The 25,183-nt window shown below is 48.2% G+C and overlaps 1 protein-coding gene across 3 annotated transcripts in view; it reads right to left on the bottom strand.

Annotated features, from left to right (window-relative positions):
- The window catches only part of WWC3 (WWC family member 3), a 118,976-nt gene that overhangs the window by 65,638 nt on the left and 28,155 nt on the right, over window positions 1-25,183 (bottom strand). Inside the window, exons 1-3 of one of the 3 annotated variants that reach the window (XM_055338205.1) lie at window positions 15,034-15,073; window positions 14,415-14,524; window positions 8,707-8,910 (exon numbers count right to left, since the gene is read on the bottom strand). In XM_055338205.1, the coding sequence (XP_055194180.1) occupies window positions 8,707-8,910; window positions 14,415-14,430 (220 nt within the window). In that variant the 5' untranslated portion in view covers window positions 14,431-14,524; window positions 15,034-15,073. Of the gene's footprint in view, window positions 1-8,706; window positions 8,911-12,256; window positions 12,391-14,414; window positions 14,525-15,033; window positions 15,074-25,183 lie in introns of those variants that run through there. The other 2 variants (XM_055338204.1, XM_055338206.1) reach the window with 2 other exon arrangements.

Raw genomic sequence — 25,183 nt, 5'->3', positions numbered from 1 at the left:
TCCCACATCAGGCTCCCTTCAGGGAGCCTACTTCCCCCTCTGCCTCTCTCTATGTGTCTCTCATGAATAAATAAAATCTTAAAAAAAAAAGAATTATCTTCCTTATCTTCTGTTAAGACACATCTCCGATCTCAAGGTTTATGATAAATGCCAGACTTTCACCTCTAAAGCTTTCTTCTCTCTTGAAGACTTGAGTGGGCACAGCTATTAAACAGCTTAAGGAGTCCATGCAGGCATACAGTAGCGCTATGGGGGATCTGAGAACAAGGTTATGATCTAACTGGACCACAGAAATGTAAACTATCGTACCTTGCTATTAGAAGGTGCCTTCTACCTTTAATTTCACCTATTCTCATAAAATCTTTGTGAGACTGGGGCATCTGAGTGACTCAATCGGTTGGGCATTCAACTCTTGATTTTGGCTCGGGTCGTGATCTCGGATCGTGGGATGAAGCCCCACGTTTGGGACTCTGTCTCTCTCTCCCTCTGACTCTCTCCCCTACCACCCGCGTGCTCACTCATGCTCTCTTTCCCTAAAATAAAATAAAACATCTTTGGAGAGATGATTACTTATCCCCACCTGACAAAGACTAAGTTTGTAGTGACTTGATCTACATCAGTCAAAAAGGGACTTTCTGTCTCAAACTTGGGCTCCTGTGGGCCTACAGCCCAAGATTCTTTAATCAGATCAGCTTTTCCATCAGGAGAAGCAATGGACCTCTGGCTCCCTGGTGCCAACTGTCCGATAGGTGACCATGACCTGTGTTTTTAGCACTCAAGATGCTGCAGACCCCAGTACTTATTCTGGATTTCGATTTTCTGGGGTCTTGAAAAGGGAAAACATGCATGCCCGTGTGCCTGTCCGCCTCTATCTCCCTGTTTCTCCATTCCACACCGGCCTCCTCTGTGCTGTGAGAACCTGAGATCGCCCCAGGGGGATGACACGCTTTAAAAGACCAGAAGTCCTTCTCCAAAGACGTCCTCTGGGCAGACTGGTCCTGAGGACCAGGTGCGCACCTCCAGGCAACAGCACTGCAGGGAGTTGCTCAAGGAAGCCAAGAGAATTCTGGCAGAAAGGATGGCAAGCCCTGACAGTTCCCATGCTGACAGGTACTAATTACCAGAGCAGTGACAAAGGCACGCATGTAAATAACCCAGGCGAATGGAGGAGGGCATGACATTTGTTTTTAAAGCCACCATAAGCAAAAGAAGGAAAAAAAAAAATCAAGCCCACTCACAGGGTGACCTACAGAAGTAAGACAAGATGCCACCAAATTCAAAATAAGAATCTCTCAGAAATGTTATCCAGGATGGACTGGGAGATTATCTCTCAACAGACATGCATGCCCTGCAATCACCTTCAAGATTGAGTCTTGCCAACTAATACCTGTGAAAAATGCTGCGTGATCCATTTTTCTCCTGCCAGCTCCAACACGCTTGCATGAAGGAAAACAAAAGGTTGAATGGATGGACCGTGGCCATTATCCTAAGCAAGATAGTAGAGGAGAAACCCTCTACGGTGGATAACCAATGGAAGACAGTCTTTGTGGGATGGGCTTAAAGCCTCAGAAAGAATGTTGGCAAAACTGATAACTGATAAGGTCAAGCTTCACCACCACCTAACCCAGGAATTCAGGGTGGGTCAGCACTTTCTCACGGGAGAGTAGACCAACTCTCCCAACCACCCAAAGATACTTTTGGTGCAGACTTCTGGTAGTTTCTAGGAGCCAGGATAACAAAGTCATATTCCTTTTTTTTTTCTTTTTCTTTTTTTTTTTTTCAAAGTCATATTCCTGCTGCTGGAAAACACCATCACAAGTCAATCTAGACTAGTGGATGCTCACCTCTGGGAATCATCTGGGGAGCTTTACAAAAAAAAAAAAATGTCTGACCCCACCCATAGCCAGCTAGATCAAAATCTCTGGGAGTGGGGTCCAGGCAGCAGTTTTTAAAAGCCCCTCAGGAGACTATACCCTGCAGCCAGGGTTCAGAACTACTGATGTAGACCAGGAGTTGGGAAACTTTTTCTGCAAAGGGCCAGACAGTAAATACTTTTGGCTTTGTGGGCCATATAGTCTCTGTCTCAAATCCTCAACTCTGCCGTGGTAGCTACTACAGAAAATTGGTTAAGTGAGTGGATGTGGCTGTGTTCCACTAATATTTTATTTATAAACAGCCAGAGTGGACAAGATTCAGCCCAGAGGCCATACATAATTTGCTGACGGTGGTTTTTTTAAAATATTTTATTTATTTATTCACGAGAAAGAGAGAGAGAGAGAGAGGCAGAGACGCAGGCAGAGGGAGAAGCAGGCTCCATGCAGGGAGCCTGACATGGGAGTCGATCCCCGGTCTCCAGGATCATGCCCTGGGCTGCAGGCGGCACTAAACCGCTGCGCCACTGGGGCTGCCCACTGACTGTGGTTTAGACTATAATTTACCCCATGCAAGAACCCCTTCCAAAAGATCCTGCAATGGTCATATACTTCATCTGAATGCATCAAGAAGCTAAATTTTCTCAGGAAAACTGAACAGTTAGCTCCAGAATAAATACCTCTGACATAACAAACGTATTCAGTGGAAAAAGCAAAGAAAGGGAAGGATACACTACAATGAAGAAGGTAGGGCATCTTCTTCTAGATGAGGAACCAATTCATTCTTCACCCAGAGAGAATTATGCTCACTGTATAAAATAAATGCATGGAATTCGAGACAAACTTTAAAATAAATTTAAAAACAGAAAAAGGCCTTCCTCTCTCCACCTCTAGATATGAGCGATGTTGACAATTTACTGCAGTTCCTCCTGGTTTTTCTTTCTACTTTGTGGTGGAGGATAACACACATAAAGAAAAGTGTGCAAAACAGTGAGTTAATAATGCAAAGCAAATACAAATGTAACTCCCCAGGTCAAGAAACACAAAGGTCTCCAATTCTCAGGTAGTACTTTCTGTTTTCAATGTTTGTAGTTATCCAGAATGCTGCAATCAATTCCTTCACTACAAATATTTTAATAAACTCCCTTGCCAGCAACACAACACAACACGATACATGAAGAAATAGGAGTAAACTACAAAACAGAGCTGCAGAGGAGGATTGGGTGCGTGTCAGAGAGCACGCGTCCACTGCCAAGCAGCTCCAACCCCTGCTCTGCAAGAGCAGAAAACAGGACTGGGGACCAGGCAGTCCCCAGAAATAAAGTGGAGTAGGGTTCTGAGTTTTGGGGACATGTATGCTAAAATCCAGCCAAATTTACTTTGCTCGAGGATAAAAAATGGTCAAGGCGGGATCCCTGGGTGGCGCAGTGGTTTGGCGCCTGCCTTTGGCCCAGGGCGCGATCCTGGAGACCAGGGATCGAGTCCCACGTCGGGCTCCCGGTGCATGGAGCCTGCTTCTCCCTCTGCCTGTGTCTCTGCCTCTCTCTCTGTGACTATCATAAATAAACTAAAAAAAAAAAAAATTAAAAAAAAAATGGTCAAGGCTTGGATATTCTTAGATTCCAGATGGCCCAATATTGACACAAAATCTTTTCTCTCCAGTGAATGGAGTTTTATTCTGGTGATTTCCATAACTCAGAGTGAAATCTGTCAAGGGGATGGGAGAAATGCATACCCCTTCCTCCCAGCCTCCCCTGTACCCTTCTGCTCCAATATTAAAAATGGCTGTTTTAGTTCATTCCTCTGTTCACTATCGTTGCCTTATCTTTCCCTACAGTTGGCCATTAGGGACAAATTGTCCCCCAACACTTAGTATATACCAACACCAGGTGCTAAATAAGTATGTGTTGGAAACTTACTGAATAGTTTGGCGATCCTACCATGGGCCACAAGAAGGCCAAGGAGTAGATGGTGCTCTACCATCTGCTTGCCCCTGTTAGTGTTGCAAAACTGCCAGATGACTTGTCAATTTACAATCGGTCTTTATTTCCAGATAACTTGAACCACCAGAGAGGGCAAGGTGTTTCAAAAACACAATTGGCTCTTTTGTGCTGCCTCTTCCATGTCTAGAAACAGTACAAAGCACGGAAGGCCACACACACAAACAGATCTCGGTTCAAGCCCTTTACTGGGTATGTAAGTTAGCCTTCCCAATATCGTTACGCACATGCACAACAAAGACAGCTTCGTGTACCTCAGAATGTTGCAATCCTGTCAATGCAGAGATCATAACACTAGCCCACTGAACACTGGCTCCTTTCGCTTCAAGTCATTGCCGATGAGGGAAGTAATGGGAAATAAGTCCCGAATGTTATTCTGTTCCCAGTACCAGGAGAAGCCTGCCTACTGTAGAGACTAGCTCTGACAGCAATCTGGGCTGTGTGAGACCCATGTGGCCAGAGAGGATTCCTTCGAATTATCCAACAGAGTTTTCCTCATCATAATTGATAGTTCAGGTTAAATGGCAAGCTGAAAGAGCTTGGTCAAAACCCCAGGGACAGCAGCAACCTGGTAAAGGACTTGGATCAAGGCCTAGATTCCATTCAGAGTCTTTTTCCCAGATGAGCCCATAGGCCCCGGCAAAATCCACTGGGATTTCCAGCCCTCTGTGAAAACAGATGGGCCCAATCTGGCCCCCAAGGCCACGTACACGAGTGGATGCAGAGATTGCGTCTACACAGACTTCTAGCAGGTTGGGATTCTGATGAGCTTGTCAGAATCTCAAGTGAACACTCCAGAGTCATCTGCTTCCTCTACTACAGGTTTCCCCATGCACTGCTCAGGACAGCATCTTGAGTTTTCATTAAATTCTATGGAGCACAGGAAGGAATATAAGTGAGTGCAATTCCCTACTTGCCCCAATGTCAGGGGAGAGAAAAGCCCCTGGAAATAAAAAATCTGATGCTGAGGGATATCCCAGCATTAAAGGGCTACAAGCTCTCGGTGTTCTCCATCTGCGGGCTCAGCTCTGCCCCGGGACTCCTCCTCCCTCACTTCCCTCAGGGCTAGTGTGGAATCCAATGGGATGCTCAAGGGCCCTCCTGTCCCTGCATCAGCAAGGGCTCAGGTCCTGACCCCCACCTGCACTGCAACTCAAGTCTCAGCAGCACTAGTAGTAGGTCATGTGTAAGAAACATCTTCCCTCAAGGCAATTTTTTTGTTTCAATCACTGGCAAGAATCTTCCTACCAAAATTTTCTGACATGTCTTTCTCCCATTCCATCCTTACAAAAACCGACTGGAGAGCCTTTGGAGACCTAACCAAACCCAATCACGGGACAGATAAAGTCCCTAAAGGTGAGGGGGGAGGGATCCCTGGGTGGCTCAGCAGTTCAGTGCCTGCCTTCGGCCCAGGGCGTGATCCTGGAGTCCCGGGATCGAGTCCTACATTGGGCTCCCTACATGGAGCCTGCTTCTCCCTCTGCCTGTGTCTCTGTCTCTCTGTATCTCTCATGAATAAATAAAATCTTAAAAAAAATAAAAATAAATAAAGGTGAGTGGGAAGAAATATTCTGTCACACTGAATCAGATGAAATTGCCAACGTTCAGCCCTTTTTAAGCTACAAACGTAACAATTTCATATGGTTTAACCTAGCTTCTATCCTAACTTTCTAAAAGGCTCAAAATCGCTACCCATATGCTCTGAAAAACAGTTATAAGCTACTGCTGCAGCTAGGTGCGACCTCGAGGTACAAAGTCCATGGGCTTCTAATCCTCTGAGATCACTAAGAGAGACCAGTTGCTGGGCCATAAGTCACCTTGGTAGATTCCCAAAGACTGAAATCTTATCCAACAGAGTTGTACTTTCTGACCACAATGGAATTAAATTCGAAATCAACATGACATGTTGAAAAAGTCCCAATAACCCATGAGCCAAACTATGGAAAGAGCCCAGATGTCGATCAACAGATGAACTGATAAAGAAGATGTGATATATATAGATATAGATATACAGATACACACACACACACACAATGGAATACTACTCAGCCATCAAAAAATTAAGATCTTGGGGTGCCTGGATGGCTCAGTGGTTGAGAGTCCGCCTTCGGCTTGGGCAATGATTCTGGGGTCCTGGGATCGAGTCCCACATGGGGCTCCTCACAGGGAGCCTGCTTCTCCCTCTGCCTATGTCTCTGCCTCTCTCTGTGTGTCTCTCATGAATAAGTAAAATATTTTTTTTAAAAAAATTGAAATATTGCCATTTGCAATGACGTGGGTGAAACTAGAGGGTTTTATGCTAAGGGAAATAAGTCAATCAGAGAAAGACAATTATCATATGATCTCACTCATATCTAGAATTTAAGAAACAGCGGATCATAGAGGAAGAGAGGGAAAAATAAAATGACAAAATTAAAGAGGGAGATAAACCATAAGAGTCCAAAAAACTGAGGTTGGCTGGAGGGGGGCGGTGGGGGGACGGGGTAACTGGGTGATGACGGGCACTAAGGAGGGCACGTAATGGAATGAGCCCTGGGTGTGATGTGAGACTGATGAATCACTGGCCTCTACCTCTGAAATCAATAATACATCATCTATTAGTTAACTGACTTTAAATTTATAATATGTATTTTTTAAAAGTAAAAAAAAAATTACTTAAAAGAACCCATGGGTCAAAAAAGAAACTACAAAGTACATGAGAAACCATTTTGAATTGGCTGAAAAAATACCAACGTTTGTGGCATGTAGTTAAAACGGCACGTAATGAAGAAGTCATGCCTTTAGAGGTTATGTGGCAAAGTAAGAAAGCTTAGAAACCACTGATCTAAGTTTCTACTAGATCTACTTTCTACTTACTAAGTTTCTAGCTTAGACAAGCTAGAAAAGGAAGAAGAGGGTAAAACCAAACTAAGAAGGAAGAAAATAATAAAGAGGAGAAATTGATCAAATAAAAACAGACAACAGGAGAAGGGGAAAAAAAAAACCCAAAGCCAATTGACTGTAATAGATAAATACAATCATTAAAAGTCTAGCTACGCTGATTAAGAAAAAAATAAGATGGGAATTATTAATAGCAGGAATGAAAGACAGGACACCACCTCAGAGTGTCTGGATATTTTTTTTAAATGGTAAGGGAATTCTACAAACTACTTTATAACTTGACAACTTGGAACAGCAGTCGGCAAGTTCCCTGCTGGCCAAATCAAGCCTCTTACCTGTGTTTACACTTTTATCAGAACAAGCCACACACATTGGTTTATGTATTGTCTCTGGCTGCTTTTGGACTATAAAGACAGGGTTAGGTAGTTGCAACTGAGACCATATGGTCCACAAAGCCTAAAGTATTTACTATCTAACTCTTGATTAAAAAAAAAAAATTTACTGACTTTTGGAGGAGATGAAACAAATTCTTTGAAACACACAAATAACAAAATTGATTCAAGAAGAAACAAAACATCTGAAAAGCCTATCTACTAAAGATACTGAATTTATAGTTACAAACGTTCCCACAAGGAGCTCAAGGTCCAGATAGCTTTTCTGGTGAATTCTCTCAAGTTCTGTCAAATACCAATCCCACACAAACTCTTTCTGAAAAGAGAGGAGAAGGGAACACTTCCCAATTCATTCTGTGAGGCCTGATAACCAAAATCAGAGAAAGACAGCATGAGAAAAGAAACTCTGGAGATAAGAAACCAGCCTCTAAAAATTAGCACCGAGCTGACCACTGCATTCTGACGGACAGTTTAAACAAAAACCAGAGACTAAATCAATCTAGTCGATATCAATATTTGAAGAACAAGAGATAAGACGACCTGGAAACAGCATACCATTATACCTGGGGCCTGACCTTGCCTCTTAAATTCCTGTTCCAGAGGGGATGTCCCACCTCCGTCCTCCCCACAGCTTGTAAGGCGATTTCACCCTCAACAGCAGGGGCAGTAAGAAAGGCCAATGGCCCCTTGGCCTTAACACCGTTTGCCTTGCAACACAGAATAAAGCTCTGCCCGCATCTTTAATGTTCAAAATAGTGTCACCAGAGCCAAATACCTGGCAACGTGGCACTCATGTCACAGGTAAGTCTCTCCATGTCCCAACTAGACTTAGGTTGTTGTAACACAAAACCGAGCAGTGGCACCTTCAAACCTTCTTCGCAAGCTCACTGGCACCCAGCACCATCACGGCCGTGTGCACCTGTGGGGGGCTGTTAAGTGGGACCACTCTGTTGTGAGGGGACAGGCTCAAGCGGTGACTGAGTGTGTCCAGAAGAGAACACTTTGCTTTCTGAGACTGGACCCAGTTCCTTCAATACCTGAGCATCTGCTGAGCACTCAGAAATGGGGGCTCACATCCAGCGGCCTCTACAACTAAGAGGGACTCCCTCTGACAACATCAGCATGCACCCAGCTCACTGGGCCAGCCCTCTGGCTCACACGGAGTCCCTCCACGGTCAGTGGATTGCTCCAGAAAGGACTCTACAAGGAGACAGGTGCTCGACACAGGGGATGGCTCCTGAATCCTTCCACGTGGGATCAATGAAACCGCCATGCAGCCTTCCCAAGGATCACCCCTGACGAGCACCGTTCGCGGCAGAGATCTCGGGGTGGAGCCCTTTTCCGGACTGACTAGGACATGGGGTGGTTTCGTGTGGCTACCTGAAACGTGCGAGTTTATGTCCTCCCTGCCCCACGAACGTAAGGTCCGGAGGGCAGGGGCCCTTGCTTTTGCGGGCTCCACGGTCCCACAATCAATGAGCGTGTGGGGAGACACAGGGAGGCCACGGCGCCTGACTCGAGCCGAGCGTCCGCAGGCGGCCAAGCAGAGAGGTGGCAACTCACAGCTGGCGTGGGAGCGGCTGTCGTCCTCGCACATCTTGTGCAGCTGCTGGTACTCCTCCTGAGCCAGCTCGAACCGCTGCTGCTTGACCTGGTAGATCTCCTTCTTGGCGTTGAGGGCCTCCTGGGCCACAACCAGGTACTCCTTGAGCATCCGCTCCTGCTCGCGCCGCCACTGCTCCCTGGGGTCCTCGAGCTGGGTAAGCTCTGAAAGTGAAAGGCCAAGAACGTAAGTGCCTTAACGGTAACGTCTTCAGGGTGACCGGCCGTCGGGCAGGTAGTGACCCGAAAATCAGTGAATTGCTGGGACACGCGGGCCGGAAGCATCTACGGAACGAAGCTTCCCCACGTGTGGAACACCTTTTGTTCACGTGTCCACGGCTGAGGTGAGAAGAAAACTATGGATATGCAATGGTGGGCTGGGGGTGGGAGGGGTGAAGACGGTACCACACAATTTTTTACTGTGAATAAACACTGGCGGAGATGAAACCAGAGGGCTTATCACAGGCAAACCTTTTGAAGATTTTATGTAAGAGAGAGAGAGAGAGAGAGAGAGAGCACGCGCACATGCAGGGGGAACGGCAGAGGCAGAGGGCGAAGCCAGCCCCCACTGAGCAGAGAGCCCGACGTGGGGCTAGATCCCAGGACCCCAGGATCATGACCTGAGCTGAAGGCAGACGCTTCACCCACTGAGCCCGTAGGCGCCCCTTGTCACAGTCGAACTAACGGCTACCTCCAACCTTCTCGCTGGCTTCTTTGGCCCCGGACGCCCCTCTGATGCAGCTTGCTCCCCTTCCCCTTGCCTCGGCCCCGGAGCTGCAGCCCTTCTGAGTTCTCTGCCGGCTTCCTCATCTCCTGCCACCTATACATTCCCTCCTTTTCCATTCCGGCTTTCTCACTCTACGAGGGAGGCTCATGCCTCCCTCTGGCTCCAGCCTCTCTCCTGGGCTCCCACTTTTCTTCCAACTGCCTCCTAGACGCATCTCTACCTGGACAGGCCCAGAGAAATTTTGAGTCAGTCATCCAAAGCAGATCTCATTCTACACAGCTCCCTTTTACTACCAGAACCAGAACCAGAACAGTGACCCTGCAATCACCCGCTTCTCCTCCTGCCTCCCCTCCAGAAGTGAGCAGCAGCACCTGGATCTATCCACTTGGCCACCCTGGGACTCATCCTCAGACAAAGCTTGCTCGTCTCCCTCACCCAGAATCATCCGCTGGTCATCAAGAACTGGGGATTCCTGCCCCTAGAATTAATAATGACTGGCGACATACCCTTCATTCCCTCTCCCCTAAGTTCGCTCAGATCCCCATGACTCCCCTCCAAAACCACGCAGGCTTCCTGTCTCATCCCAGCAAAGGCCACGCTCAGTGCACTCACCAGAGACGCCTTCCTAACTCTGCTTGCGACTCTTTAGCACATGAGTATAGCAGTATCCTCCCCGTGATCAGGAGTCCCGAAACTCACTCACCAGCTCCATTTCTGGTTTCTGTCCTTTCCCCCCACAGACACCCTACACAGGATCAATTTTTCCCAAGCGCCACTACTTCTGTCATTTTCCGCCCACCAGGAAACCCGACCATCTTCCAAGTCCCTCTGTGAAAGCCCCTCCTTTCTGAAGCCTCCTCTGCCCCCTACCCCAAGCACACCCACCTCTCTGCAATGGGCAAGACTGCAGTTCTTACCACTGAGCACGCAAGTGCTGCCACGCTTCTGTCCCCATTCCCCGCCACTCCGCCCCCACCAAACTCCAGGCTCCTCAAAGGCAGGCACACGGCCTCAGCCAGCGTTCTATCCTCAGGACCTTCCATTCACCTGAAAGCCAGAAGGCCATCGCTAACTGGCGACTGCAGGCTCATTGATGAGGATGGAGGGGGCCGTGTGCTCCACAGGCAGAAGACCGAGGTCCTGAAAGTTGATCCGGGCTTTGAGGATACAGACTGAGCAAACGGGGCAAGTCACCCAGACTCGGAAAAGGCTAGCCTCCTTCACTGCAGCAGATCTCCTAACGGAGATTTCAACACAAGTGTTGTTGCCTCAACAAAGTAAAAAACACAAAGCCATGTCCCTGTTCCCAACTCAGAGACCCCAGGCGATGGTGGCTGTTTTACCGATGACATATTGGTAAACACATGCAGGCTGCTGGCAGCCAAAACAAAATAAGAGCGAGCTCCGACAAGAGAAGTGCAGGCAACATTCCCCCAACCCAAATTTTAAGTAAATATCCAAATCACTGTATGTTACCTACCTAGAATTGAAATAAAAATTTGAAAAAATAAAAGTAAATAAAGTGTGCAACGTAATTCTTTTAAAATGTGCCTGGGGAGCTCCCCTCTATTTGCTAGATGGGATGCCACCTAATTTCCAAACTGTTTAATAAAACCAATTACATCTTAATAAATAAGTTAATTAATTTAATTAAGTGTGCTTGGCCAGCACTGTAACAGCCAAAAGGTGGAAACAACCTTAATTCCAGCAACTGATGAATGAATAAATAAAACACGGTGTCTCTGTGCAATGGAAGGTCATCCCGCCATAACAGGAATGAGGTGCTGCTTCATGCCACAATACGGATGACCCTCACACATGTCATACCGAGTGAAAGGAATCGGATACAACAGGCCACGTAGGGTACAATTCCGTCTATATGAAATGTCCAGGAGAGGCAATCCAGAGACAGAAAGGACGTTTCATGGTGGCCAGGGGCTGGGAGCCTGGAGGAGAAATGGGGAGTGACTGCTAATGGGCTCCAGGTTTGACTGCGGGGTGAAGAAATGTTCTGGAACTAGACAGAGGTGGTGGCTTGTACAACACAGAACGCACCAAATACCACTGACCTCTGTGCTTTAAAATGGTTAATTTCATGTTCTGTGGATTTCATCTCAAAATGATTGGAAAAAGTAAATGTTACGTCATGTTTACTTTACCAAAGACACACACACACGCCTGCTAGGATGTCTCAAGGAAGTTCTCTCTTGAAACCACCTTTCGCCAACATCCCCTACCCCCCAACAATGCCACCCCAGGCCCCTACTGGAAAGCCCCTCCAGGCCCCAAAAGCTCACACCAGGAAATAAGAAACCAAATAAAACAACAAAAATCAGGGTCCTGAGCTAGCCCGAAGCTCACATTTGGGGGGCCTAGGGCGGGGCCGACTCACAGCTGTAAGCCGCCGGAGTCGCTGCTGTCTATGCAGCACAGAGCCCACCATAGCCCGCAGGCACTGGCTGCACTCTGTACAGTGCACCTGAGGCTCTTGGGAGCCTGGAAGGTGGTCAACCCAGGGACCCTCTGGTCCCTCACACCCCACCAACAACCTGCACATTTCCAATTTAGTACCTGACTCCTCAGGTTCTGTGCCTTTAAAGAGTTTTAGAGCTGTGCTATGAAGACTTGGGTTCTTGGGAGCAAGTTTTCTGGAATGCAGTGTTTGGCCCCCATGTACAAATTATGGAACAATAATCACCTTTCTTATTCCCGAAAGAAAAAAAAAAGTTGGGTTCTCTGATGTCTTCATCACCCACAGCGCTGAGTCATCCCACTTATACTCACAGTGGCTGGAAGAAAGTCCTTGGTGATTACTCAGTTTTTGGGTTCATGGCCACATCTAGTGTCATGTAGAATCCTTGAGGGTAGACACTGGGTCTCACTTCCTTGAGTTCCCAGAGCCCCGAGTGACTAGCACAGAGAGGTGCTCTAGAACACTCCCTGTGACAGTGAACAAGTGAGCAAGGAGCACCCACGGTTCCCACAGAAGGGGGCATGGAGGGATGAGGAAGCTGGGTTTACAAGGGGCGAGCCAGAACGGGTCCAGGACCTCAGTGGCAGGCAGACTTTCCAGAAAGGTTGTGTAAGGCAGATGCCTCTGCCATTCAGTAATACCACCTGGGCTCAGGGAAGCCCTGGTGCACAGGTGCCCAGGCCCAGACTGCAGCAACCCTCACTGTGGGAGTGGCCGTCACCTGCAGGGGCAGCTTCACCTGTGGGAGTAGGCACCCAACTGTGGGAGCGGCCCTCACCTGTGGGAGTGGGTTACCAACTGTGGGAGTAGCCCTCACCTGAGGGAGCATCTTCACCTGCGGGAGCAGCCCCCACCTGTGGGAGCAGCCCTCACCTGCAGGAGCAGTCCCCACCTGCGGGAGCAGCCTCACCTGTGGGAGCAGCCCCTCACCTGCGGGAGCAGCTTCACCTGCGGGAGCAGCCCCACCTGCGGGAGCAGCCCCTCACCCGCGGGAGCAGCCCCTCACCCGCGGGAGCAGCCCCTCACCTGCGGGAGCAACCTCACCAGCCGCGGGGAAGGCAAGGTGGGACAGCAAGACCTCTGGAACACGCCCAGTCCTGGGGCACCAGGTGGGCCAGGGCTCCCGGGAGGGCCGCCTCAGCTGCAGCCTCACCACGCACCACGCTCTGCCGGGGGTGGTGGGGTTCCCAGAAGCCCTCCACCACTCACACCCCGGGCTCCGCAGGCGCGAGGCCCCCTGCGGTGCCAGCAACTCCGCCGCCCCAGGCCGAGAACGGCAGCCTCGCCGTCCAGGTTCCGAACCGACTCGAGGCTGGCCAGGAAGTGCCAGGTAGAGACGCCATGAGGGGGCGGCGGGCGGAGCAAGGCGAGGGCGCCCATCACCCACCGGCGATCACCCACCGCCTCGGGCCCTCCCCGCCTCCCCCGCACTTAATCACGCGGAGGGAACACACACTGAGGGGGGCCGCACTTCGTGTCCCCAGGAGCGCAAGGTAATGCCCCGCAGAGACACTGGGGAAGCCAGGACGCCATCAGAGGAGTGGGTCCCCCGCTGGGGCAGCAGGAGCGGCCGTCGAGCACCCGGAGCAGAGCCGTGAGCCGGGTGCGAGGGTCGGCAGCACCCTGGGCCCGCTCACTAGGTGCCAGGAGCACCCTTCCGCCCGTGACAATGAAGATGCCTCTGGACACTGCCCACTGGTCCCGGGAAGCAAAACCAGCCCTGGTCGAGAGGCGCTCGCGGCTCTGACCGATGCCTTGGCCTGCTCAAGCACGCACTGTTATTTTAGCCGTAGTCTTTACACAGTTTTCTCCCTTCACAAAGCTCAGAAAGGTTTGGTATATGGAAGTTAAAATTAAACGTGTAAGACAAAATGAAGTTAAGGTCATCGCTTGGGCGTTTATTGTTCCAAGAACCTGTAAGCTCCACTTTGCAATAAACAACCTTCTCACTATGAAAGGTATTTCTATTTCCAGACTGCCTGGGAAATTTATTCCTTTTATTAGACATTAAAACCCTCTGTTAGGGGCAGCCCGGGGCGCTCAGTGGTTTAGCGCCGCCTTCAGCCCAGGGTGTCATCCTGGAGACCCGGGATCGAGTCCCACGTCGGGCTCCCTGCATGGAACCTGCTTCTCCCTCTGCCTGTGTCTCTGCCTCTGTGTGTGTGTGTGTCTCATGAATAAATAAATAAAATTTTTAAAAAATATAAAAAATAAAAAATAAAATAAAACCCTCCGTTAAACATATTCCATGCAGTCCTGAGCAACACACAAGCAAGGGAGCTACCCAACTGCCTCATGTTTTGAAGAACTCAACAAACTAAAACTTCAGGTGACATTTGTGACATCCAGCTTACCACCGCAGTGGGTGGTAACGATTGTTTCAGCTCTACAAAATGAGTTCTTGGCATCTTTGAGATCAACCTGAAAAGCCATTCACATATAATAACTCAAATGTGGCAGTCTACTTACTATTTATGTGGTCCATGTAATAAATTCCAATTTGTTTATCGTATACAGTCTCCCATCCTAAAGGAAGCTCATCCCCAACGCAATCGGCAAAAGTCAATGGCTTTGTTATCCTGCAAAATAAAATGATGAAAGCAAATTTGAAAGGTCAATTTCATTAAGTTTGCTGAATCAACTCTAGAATTAGATATTATCTCATCTAACTGACTGCTTTTGCTCCATTTAGTCGGGAAATGAATTCACCCGCTTTGCCTAAATACTAATCAGCAACAATATCAGTACACTTGCAGTTAAAAGCGTTCCTATCTCAACGTGCAACTTTAAAGAGCGAAAATAGATATGGGCAGTTACAAAACAGGTAAAACGAGCATTTTCTTCCAAGCAGTATGTTTAATGAGGTGATGACACTGGAACCTCCACGATAGAACACCTATATTTTGGTCTCATTCCCTTACAAAATGCCCCCCACCTCAGCTGTCTGTCGCCATACATCACAGCTGAAATCTATCTAAAAGGTATCGGTAGGTTTCACCTACCAGAGGTCATTGGTTAAGGAGGTAAACGTTAACCACCGACCAAATGCAAAAAGCCCAACAGGCCTGGTAAGAATACAAGGACACACCTACTGAACACTGGCCGTGTTCCTTATACTGTAACAGTCAGAAATTTGCAAAGGGTCCTTTTTGTTTTCTGGAGAAAAACAAAAGCACACTGTCTACAGATCTCTCTCCTTGAAGTAAATGTGACTAAGGAAACCTTGGCTTCTTGACATAGACAGATAAAGGGTTTCCAGATGGCTTTCTTTAGGGAGAACCTCCCCCTCCCCCATATCCCATGATCACACTGATTGACAAGACAGCTGTTGTATAAAATAGGCCACACCTTATAATTGTCTGAGTCTGGGCAGCTATCTCCTAGGCTGTCTCTATAAATGCACACTGACTGGTATGCATGGGAATCCGATAACCTCAATTTCACTAACTCAATCCTCCCACATCTTCTGTTCAGGTCCCTGGCCCCAGGAAAGTGAGATACCACAACCACGGCCAAACCTCACATGACCAGTATGAATTCTGAACATGTTATTTCCCCAAACTGGTTAGACAACAAGGCTCTGTCTCTCCCAGAAACATTTAGAAACCGATAAACACCATCAGAATGGCACATACTATAATTCGTCTTCATTTCACACACACATTTTTAAGACGTCAGAGTCAATATCAAAACAGAAATATACAGAAGGTAAACTGCACCGCAGACAGCCTGCCATATACAACGCACTCGAAAATGCACAGCATCTCAGGATGAGCCTACTGCATGCGTCTGTCCCATTCCACAACGCCAATGTCTGTGGCACGATTCCTTTGCAGGCCACGAGTGGCGTGATGGTGGTGTGTTCCAAGTCAAGCAAGTAACAGTAGGGCGACAGGCATGATTCAAGTCCCGAATGGGACCAAACCACAATAAAAACAATGCTACTTTAAGATATATGGAGTCCTGGGCACATCTCTGCCATTTCAGGGTCACACATAAGCTCAAGAGAAAAATGCCCAAGCACAGGTACATTCTGAGCACGTTCACGTCTATGATCTCATTTTATCAACAGATAGAGGTGGGAAACCTAACCTTACAGCACTACTAAGCCCACATCACTTCTTAATTGAGAACTGTTATAAAACCATTTTAATACTGATGTAGTGAAATGCCGGGACACCTGCACCCCAGTGTTCATAGCAGCAATGTCCCCAATAGCCAAACTGTGGAGGGAGACTCGGTGTCCTTCGACAGATGAATGGATAAAGATGTGGTCTATGTATACAATGGAATATGACTCAGCCATTAGAAAGGACGAATGCCCACCATTTGCTTCAACGTGGATGGACCTGGAGGGGATTATGCTGAGTGAAGTAAGTCAATTGAAGAAGGACAATCATAGATTAGCTCCTTGAGAACAATTATCCCATTTCAATTGCCTTTGACCCCTAGTATCTGAGCTAGGAATAAAGAGCTTGCATTTTTACCAACAGTTTGCTAAGGGGATTAATACAACGCACCCAAGCACTCTCCTACTATTGACAGCTACATTACTTCCTAACTTCTGTTACTATATTCATAAGCACTGCTTTGGAAAACACTGCAGCCATTTCTCAAAAACAGTTAAATACTGAGTTTCCATATGACCCAGCAATTCTACATCTAGATGTATACCCAAGAGAAACGAAAACGTATGTCCACACAAATCAATGTCCATACTGGCATTACTCACCTTAGCCAAACGGTGGAAACAAATAATGATTATCAACTGACGAATGATAAATAGAACATGGTCTACCGATTCAATGGCATATTACACAACCATTAAAAAAAGAACGGAGTACAACACATGCTACAATGTGGATGGACCTTGAAGTCACTGTACTGGGTAAGAGAAGCCAGACACAGGCCATGTGTTGTATGGATCCCTCTGTAAGAAATGTCCAGAACAGGCAAATCCATGGAGACAGAACATAGATCAGTGGTTGCCAGGAGCTGGGGGAGAGGACACAGGAGTGACTACTAATAGGTACGGGGCTTCTGTTGGGAGTAATAAAAATGTTGTGAAATGAGACAGTGGTGATGGCTGCCCAACATGAATATATGGAAATCTCATGAACTGTACCCTTTAAGTGGTGAGTTTCGTGCTATATGTGATTTACATCCCAATTTTTAAAACTATTATGAAAGGAACATCTATGTGTACTATAAAGCTCATAATCTGTATTTATAATTCTTTTCCTCGAAAAGGTCCAAGAAGTAAATTTTCAAGGCTGAAGAATATGGAGTTCTTTTCTCTATATCTCAAATTCAATGTAGAACATTCACAGTAAAGTATTAAGAATAGGAAATAAAATCATCTAAAACCCAGAAGCCCAGGATTCATGTTTTCGTTTATTTTCCTCTCTTCTTTGTCCTGCAGCTCATTTTTCCACCGCTAATATCATACCACAATGTCACACACTGATTTGCTTATTTCCTCATGGCCTTACCTCCTTGTCAGTACCACTGTCTGTCATGCTAGAATCTTCCATCATTTGCAGTAAAGCATAATTCATTTACCAGGCACCTCCAGTCATCTCTTTAGGTGAATAATTTTCTGCTCTTTAACTGTGAATAACGAAATGAGCCTCCAGGAATCACCTGATATGAACTGCCGAGGTGTGTTACCCTCAGCACACTCCTACCGGCGAAGTAAGAGATGGCCTTTTTCATTACCCTCTGGGGATATCTTCAATGCACTTGCTCAAGCACTCAGAGGAAACCCGTGTGGCACAATCATGTTTTACTTTCAAGGAACAAGTTGGTAGGGAGTACAGTGTTAAGTTTAAGAGTGTTTTCAGAACACAGGGGAGATGGGGAAACAGGGTAAGCAACCAACTGAGAAGCAAGGTACCCACCGTCCCCAGGCTTCAAAGCGAGCTCTGACATTGGCCAGCTCTCACCGGTCCATTCACCCCATCCCCCTATCTGAGCAACACTGGCCCAGAAAGGTGCCCTCGACCCCCTACCCAGAGAGATTCCCACTGCAGATCCTCCCATTAATGAGTGGCTCTTCTTGGCCTCAGCAAAGGAAATGAATATATTTTGCTGGCCAATCTTACCAGACTCGGTCCACCAGAAGGGAGAGAATGATGGATGGCACAGATGCTGGCTTCATTGTGTTCCCTTTTGCCTGTCACATCCTGCAGGGCTCTTTAAGAAGTGGCACTAAGCCATCTCAGTCATCTCAGTCAAAGCCAGTTCCAAGAGAGCCCCTTCATTGCCATGAAACTCTGGATAATTCCTTTGGTTTCTCTCTGGGCCTCAGTTTCCCAATCTTCAAAATGGGGATGATCAAACAAGCCTGCCAGGGTCACGCTGGCCAGATGCAGCCTCTCCACTGACAGCGCGGAGACCAGCTCCATCCACTCCCCTTCCTGCCTCCCTCTCAGCTCTCCAGCAGCCTCCCTTCAGACTGTATTTGTTTCCTTTTGCCGCTGTAACAAACTGTGACAAACCTGGTGGCTTTAAACAACACAAATGTTGTTGTGGAGATCAGAAGTGCAGCTCAGGGGCAGCCTGGGTGGCTCAGTGGTTTAGCGCCTGCCTTTGGCCCAGGGTGTGATCTTGGAGACCTGGGATCGAGTTCCACATCGGGCTCCTTGCTGCTTCTCCCTCTGCCTGTGTCTCTGCCTCTCTCTCTGTGTCTCTCATGAATAAATAAATAAATAAAATCTTTAGGAAAAAAAAAAAAGAAGTGCAGCTCAGTTTCACAGAACTCAAACCAAAGTGCCAGTCAAGCTGCATCCCTTCTGGAGGCTCTAGGGAGGAAATGTGTTCTCTTGACTTTCCAACCTCCACCGTCTTCAAACTCAGCCACAGCCAGCCGAGTCTTTCTCAGGATGCCATCTCTCTGGTTTTCCTTCTTCGACTTACAGAGACCCTTGTGATGACACTGGGCCCACCCAGATATTTGGGATAATCTCCCCACTGCAAGATCCCTAACTCAATCACACCTGCAAAGTCTCTTCTTGCCAGGTCAGATAACACAGTCACAGTTTCCAGGGATTAGGACGTGGACATCTTTGGAGGCCATTATTCAGCCAACCACTGCCAGCCACTGGGGAGGGCAGTTGGTAGCAATCCTGTGCCTCAAAGATCAGGCCCTCCTTCCCTGCCATGCTTAGGGGGCTGGAATCTCTGGCAGCAACCGCACCAAAATGCAGAGAAGTGGAGGTGGGCAGCAGAGGGTGAAGGCAGAGAGAAAAGTTTAACCACTGATTCTTCACACATTTTCCTTATCAAAAGGAGACCAGGATGATCCTACGCACTTGTACTATACTTTCCAGTCTCCTGGAACAAGATAATCGTTCTATTTCAAATTCATGCTTGTTTTTAATATGTTATTCAGAGGAGATACTGTTTGTTTTTATTTCAGTTCCAAACCAATCCTCAAGAAATTATAATGACTTCCCTTCACCTTTTCTGACATACCTGGCTCACAATAAGTTTTCCAGCCTGCTGGAACAGGGACAAGGAGCAGCAATGATGCTGTCGTTTCCACCAATCCCCTGCTTCGTTTTCCTCGTAGGCACATAGAAAGACCACATTTCCTAGCCTCCTGTGAAGCTAGTTAAAGCCATGTGACTGGGCTCCAGCCAATGGGCTGTGGGCACAGGTAACGTACACACCTTCCAGGCTTGTCCTGTAAGCTTCCTGACAGACCCTGCATGCCCTCTCTCTTCCTTTGCCCGTCAGCCACAAATAGACAACCCAGTAGAAGATGGCCACTATGGTGTGAATGTTTGTGTCCCCCCGAAAATGCATGTGGAATTCCTAATGTACCACATATGATGGTATTTGGAGGCGGGGCCTTTGGAAAGTGTTTACGTGATGAGGGTGGAGCTCTCGGGAATTGGTGCCTTCTAAAAAAGACCCCAGAGAGCTCCTTAAAACTCTTCCACCATGTGAGGACACAGGAAGAAGGCACTGGCTCTGAACAGAAAGAAGGCTCTCACCAGAACCTGACCAAGCTGGAGCCTTCATCTTAGATTTCCAGCCCCCAGATCTGTGACAAATACATTTCTGCTGTTTGCAAGCAACCCAGCCTGTGATATTTTATTACAGCAAGTGTGAACAAACTAAGACAACAAGACAAAGCCTGAAAAGTTGAGAGAGCCATACCATGGAAGAAGCCTGGGTCCCTGGATGACTGTGTGGATCAGAGGGTCCGGGAAGCCCCATGACCCCTACTGAACTGACACAAGCAAGAAACTTCTATTCTTTTTTTTTAATATATAGATTTTATTTATTTATTTATTTATTTATTTATTTATTTATTTATTTATGTGAGAGTAAGCAAGAGTGAGAGAGCATGAGCTGGGGGAGGGGCAGAGGGAGAAGTCGACTCCTCGTTGAGCAGGGAGCCTGCTGTGGGGCTCGATCCGGCATTCCAGGACCATGACCTGAGCTGAAAGCAGATGCTTAACCAACTGAGCCACCTAGATGCCCCAAAACTTCTATTCTGTTAAGCAACTGAGATTTTGAGCCGTTAGAGCAGTTAGTTGGCTAACACATTTGGAGATCTGGACATAGGACAATCAGAATCGGTGAAAAGTCTTCATGTTTAATCTCACTTGGTCATATGAGTGATTTAAGCCATGTTAGCCAAGCACAGGCATTATTTGGAGAGGATTGGATAGTCTGTCCTTCCTCCACCACGGAGTCTTGAGGGAAAAGGGGTAAAAAGGACCACATGCCCGTATTTCTGTTATCAACAGTGCTGTCAGCTTGGACACACAGTCACCTCCCCTACTGGTCTGTGAGCTCCTTGAAAGAAAGGGTGCTGTTTCTCTAATTCTGGCTTCTTTGTAAGCCAGAGCCCTCACACCCAACAGGCCTTCATTAGAAGGTTTGATAAACTGATGGGGACAGTTCAGAAACTGGTACCATAGAAAAACCAAAATGGAACCAATCAGCAGTCAAGAAACAATTGTAAGAGGACAGACGGGAGGGAGAAAAGGGCACTGAGAATTTGAGCTCACAAGGCCTCTGTTACAGGAACAGTGGGGCTCAAGAGGCCAAGGCACTGTGGGGTCGTTCCTTCCTCGGACAGCTCTTCCTAGAAACGTCCTTAGAAGGAAGAGAGGCAGTTCAGCAGGCCACACAGCTTGAAGAAATGTCCCTGAAGACCTCCCATATCCTTCTACTCTGATTCTCTACTGACCAAGCCAACGGCTCACCTATCCCGTGGTTTCCTGAGTGTAGGACTGTCTGCCAGGAAGGGGGAGTCCAGAGCAGGCAGGGGCAAGATCTCGGCAAGATATCCTTTCCTTCGGCAAGGAATACACTGTCTGAAGGCAAGCCAGTCTAGGAGGTATTTCAGAAGGCCAGCAAACTTCCCAGAGGCTCTCCCTCCTCAGCGATCCTACAGGTTCTCCAGTGGTTCAGACACTGGTGAACGAAAGTCACAACACCTGAAAAAGCCCATGAGCTGGTGAGTGGATAAGCATAAGGTCCCTCGGTATTTATTTCATTCAATCATAGTGACCATGGACACAGACTGCAATAACTTTTTAAAACTTGCTAAGAGAAATTCTCCACCTGAGGAAACTATACACTAAGCACTTGTTAGCGAGGCTGATCTGGGCAAATGTCTGTCTCACGGGGCCTTGGTTTTCTCATCTTTACAATGGGGTGGTGAGGCTGCAAGGCTGTGACCAATATCAAGGTTTCTGGAACTTATTACAGACTCCATAAATGTTCCTTTCCCTTCCATATTAGTTTTTTCCCTCTAAAAACTGGAAGAATGTCACTATTATTCTGATTTAGCAGCCTAATACTGTACTAGTGGAACATAGTTGAAAAGCCTGGGATTCAGGTGCTAGAACACAGAGCTGAGCAAACCGACCCCAGGCCAAGATGCATGCTTACCGGCCCCAGGAAACCCCAGCCAGGGGGCGTCCGAGCCCAGCCATGTGTGTGAGCGCCTCCCCCAGCACAGTCCTCTGCCGTGAACATCTCACCGGGCCCATCAAGTGCACAGCCCTGGGATCACTGGAAATGCTCCGTCCACCTCCACGCGTGAGCTCTAATGATACAACTTACAGTGAAATAAACACAAACTTCAGGCCAGTTGGTAAAAAAGAATTCTCTAGGGCGGCACAATCCAACAGAAATACAAGAGCCACACACTTCATTCAAAGATCTCTAGCAGCCACACTTCAAAGAGTAAACAGATTAAACAGGTAAGATTAAGTCTGATAATAGATTGTATTAAACCCTATATATGGAAAAACATCAACTTAACATGTGATGATTGTAAAGATTACAAACAGATATTTTACATTTTTTCCTACAAAGTCTACGTTTTACTCTCAGAGCCCATCTCGCTTCGGGCTCGCTACAGCAGACGTGAGGAATCACCCATGTGGCTGCGGCTGTGGGCTGGACAGCACAGCTCAAGGGTCTCCCGCACTCTATCATCATCTGATTCTACGAGAGGTCACAGCAAAATCTACCCACTGAGCCCGAGACTGCGAGCCCTGAAGAAACATGCAGCCTGCAAAGCCATCTTCCACAAGCCCCTAGTGGGGATCTTGCAAGAGCTCAAAGGTTTCAAAGACAACACCTCATGCAGAAAACCCTGCTTCCCTCAGGCCTCTGGGTGGTCCACTCACATTCTCGGCAACCCTCGAGAACTGCCTTTCCCAAACTTGGATCGTTCTTTCCCTCTGCCATGCTTCCCTCCCGCCCCCCTCCTATTCAAACCCCAGCGCCTCCTGTCCAGACCCAGCCCATCCCAGCAGGTGAGCTGCCCATTCTGCGGCCAGCCTCAGCACCTTCTCTCCCCTCCTGGGACATCTATTAAAACTACCAGCAGAACGTGGTTATTTGCTCATGTCGCATCTCCCCCCAAGCGTGTGTTCCTTCCGGGCAAAAACAGCATCTCCTGCCACTGTGACTTGCCCCCATGGCGCACCAGGGAGTGTCCCATAGGTGCCACAGCTGCACACACACGGAGGGAGCCACAGACCTGACCTAATCATTGGAGAATGGTATCTACCCCCACATACACGTCTATGGTAGCTCCTGAGCTGTTTTTATTTATTTTTTTAAAGATTTTATTTATTCATGAGAGACACAGAGAGAGAGGCAGACAGAGAAGCAGGCTCCATGCAGGGAGCCCGATGCAGGACTCGATCCTGGGACTCCAGGATCATGCCCTAGGCCGAAGACAGGCACTCAACCACTGAGCCACCCAGGTGTCCCTCTAGAGCTGTTTTTAGATGTCTCTGTCTCGACAGAGTATGCTCAAGAGCAGGTGTGCAGAACTGAGGCTTGAGAGACTGGATCCAAGGGAGTGGGCTGCAGCGTGGCGGATGCATCTCTTCCTCTTGGGGAGGGAGTGACAGGTGCTCGGGATCTGCTTACTGGTGCAATAGGAAATGCGGGCTTGTCAAGTTAGAAATGGCATCCGGGACCCACAGTGCTGACCGAGGGGAGCCAGTGCAGACTGGGGGCCCTCACCAGGAGACCCAAAGTCAACTCCAGGTCCTCCCATATTCCACCCCGTGCCCGCACAGACAAGCCCTCAGTGCCCACCCCCTGCACACAGACCCAAACTGGTCCTCCTCCCTGGGCTCCAGACCAGGCTGCTGCTCACCAGGAGAGCCCCAACCACTGCAGTTCTCAGCAGGGAGGGTGGACACATGACGACTTCCAGGAAAGTCTGACTTGTGGAATCTGTCTTTTCCAAAGAGGAACCAGAAAAGCAGGCATTCCAAAATACACCCAGAGACAGGAAGCAGATCTTTGGCTTTGAGGGATGGGAAGAGGAAAAGGCACATGCTGGGGCGGGGGTGACCCTGGGAGACGGGGATATCCGAAAACCAACTCACAGTGACGGCTGCACAGCTGTACACACGTACTAAAAGTCATCACACTACACTGCAGCGAGTGAAGTTTGTGGCATATAAATCACAGCCCAGTAAAAGTGTGTTGAAAATCTACACACGCGGGCAGCCCCAGTGGCTCAGCGGTTTAGCTCCACCTTCAGCCCAGGGTGGGATCCTAGAGTCCCAGGATAGAGTCCCAGGATAGAGTCCCACGTCTGGCTCCCTGCAGGGAGCCTACTGCTCCCTCTGCCTGTTTCTCTCTGCCTCTCTATATCTCTCATGAATAAATAAAATCTACACACATGCGTTGAGATTCCTCCTAAGTAGTTCATCTACAGTGGAAAGAAACAACTTCAGGATTCCAGGTCCTATGAAACAGGACATAGCCAGCCTCACGGTCATCTCACGTTAAGTTGTTACATGCATCTGGCAATTCTGATCCCCAAATTCCAAGTCAGGGCTCTAACAGGGCCCAGAACGCCCTCCAAAGAGCTGGACACATGCTGACACATTCTCTAAAGCAACCACTTCCAATCCTCCACATTCCTTCATCACGTCACTCTGTATCGGGCACACGTGCTACAGTCGCAACCCACTAGTGAGCAGTGAAATCCACTGAGTTGGTCCCAATCGGTGTTTTAGTTTAAAATATATATATATATTAGAGCACATCCCGCCTCACAGGGGTTGTATGGCACGTGCTATGTCCTGAAACTTTCCTTTTTGTTGTGCGTGTGATACAGAATAGTCTCCTTCCTTTCTGTAGCAGCCAGCAACACTCAGAAAGGCAACGCTCGGGGATACACCTAGACGTGAGTGCACCCAGTCACACGTTGCGCACTTGGGTGGCAGGAGGACTCCTCCTGCAGCTCCTGCAGACACAGCGCAGCGTGCACGGCCACGCCCGCCAGCCCCGGGGCAAACGCAAGGTGTGCTCCGGCCAGACAGGCAGGATCTCCTTCAGTGAGCGCAGCGTGAGAGAGGAGTCCATTATCATCACCCCGACTTCACCTGGGGGGAAGCTGAACTCAGGACTGAGCACTTGAGAAGCGGCCAGACCAGCCAGGACAGTGAGGGAAGAGGCCCTACAGGTCACCGGCTGGCTCCCCGCACTGCCACTGAGCTCAGAGGGACTCCAAGCAAAACCCAAAGGGTGCCGAGAGCCCATCAGGCAGCAGCTACCATCCCTGGGGAAAACCCTAGAACTAAAGATGCTGTAAGGATATGGGTTTTCTTTATTGTACTTTGCGAATACTGTGTTTTTTTTTTTTTTTACAAATTGAAGGTTTGTGGCAACCCCGCATAGAGTAAGTCTGTCGGCACCATTTTTCAACAGCATCTGCTCACTTCATGCCTCTC

This window comes from Nyctereutes procyonoides, unplaced genomic scaffold, assembly GCF_905146905.1.
Source record: "Nyctereutes procyonoides isolate TBG_1078 unplaced genomic scaffold, NYPRO_anot_genome, whole genome shotgun sequence".
NCBI lineage: Eukaryota > Metazoa > Chordata > Mammalia > Carnivora > Canidae > Nyctereutes > Nyctereutes procyonoides.
Note: the sequence above shows the minus strand (reverse complement) of the source record. Positions and strands in the feature narration are given on the sequence as shown.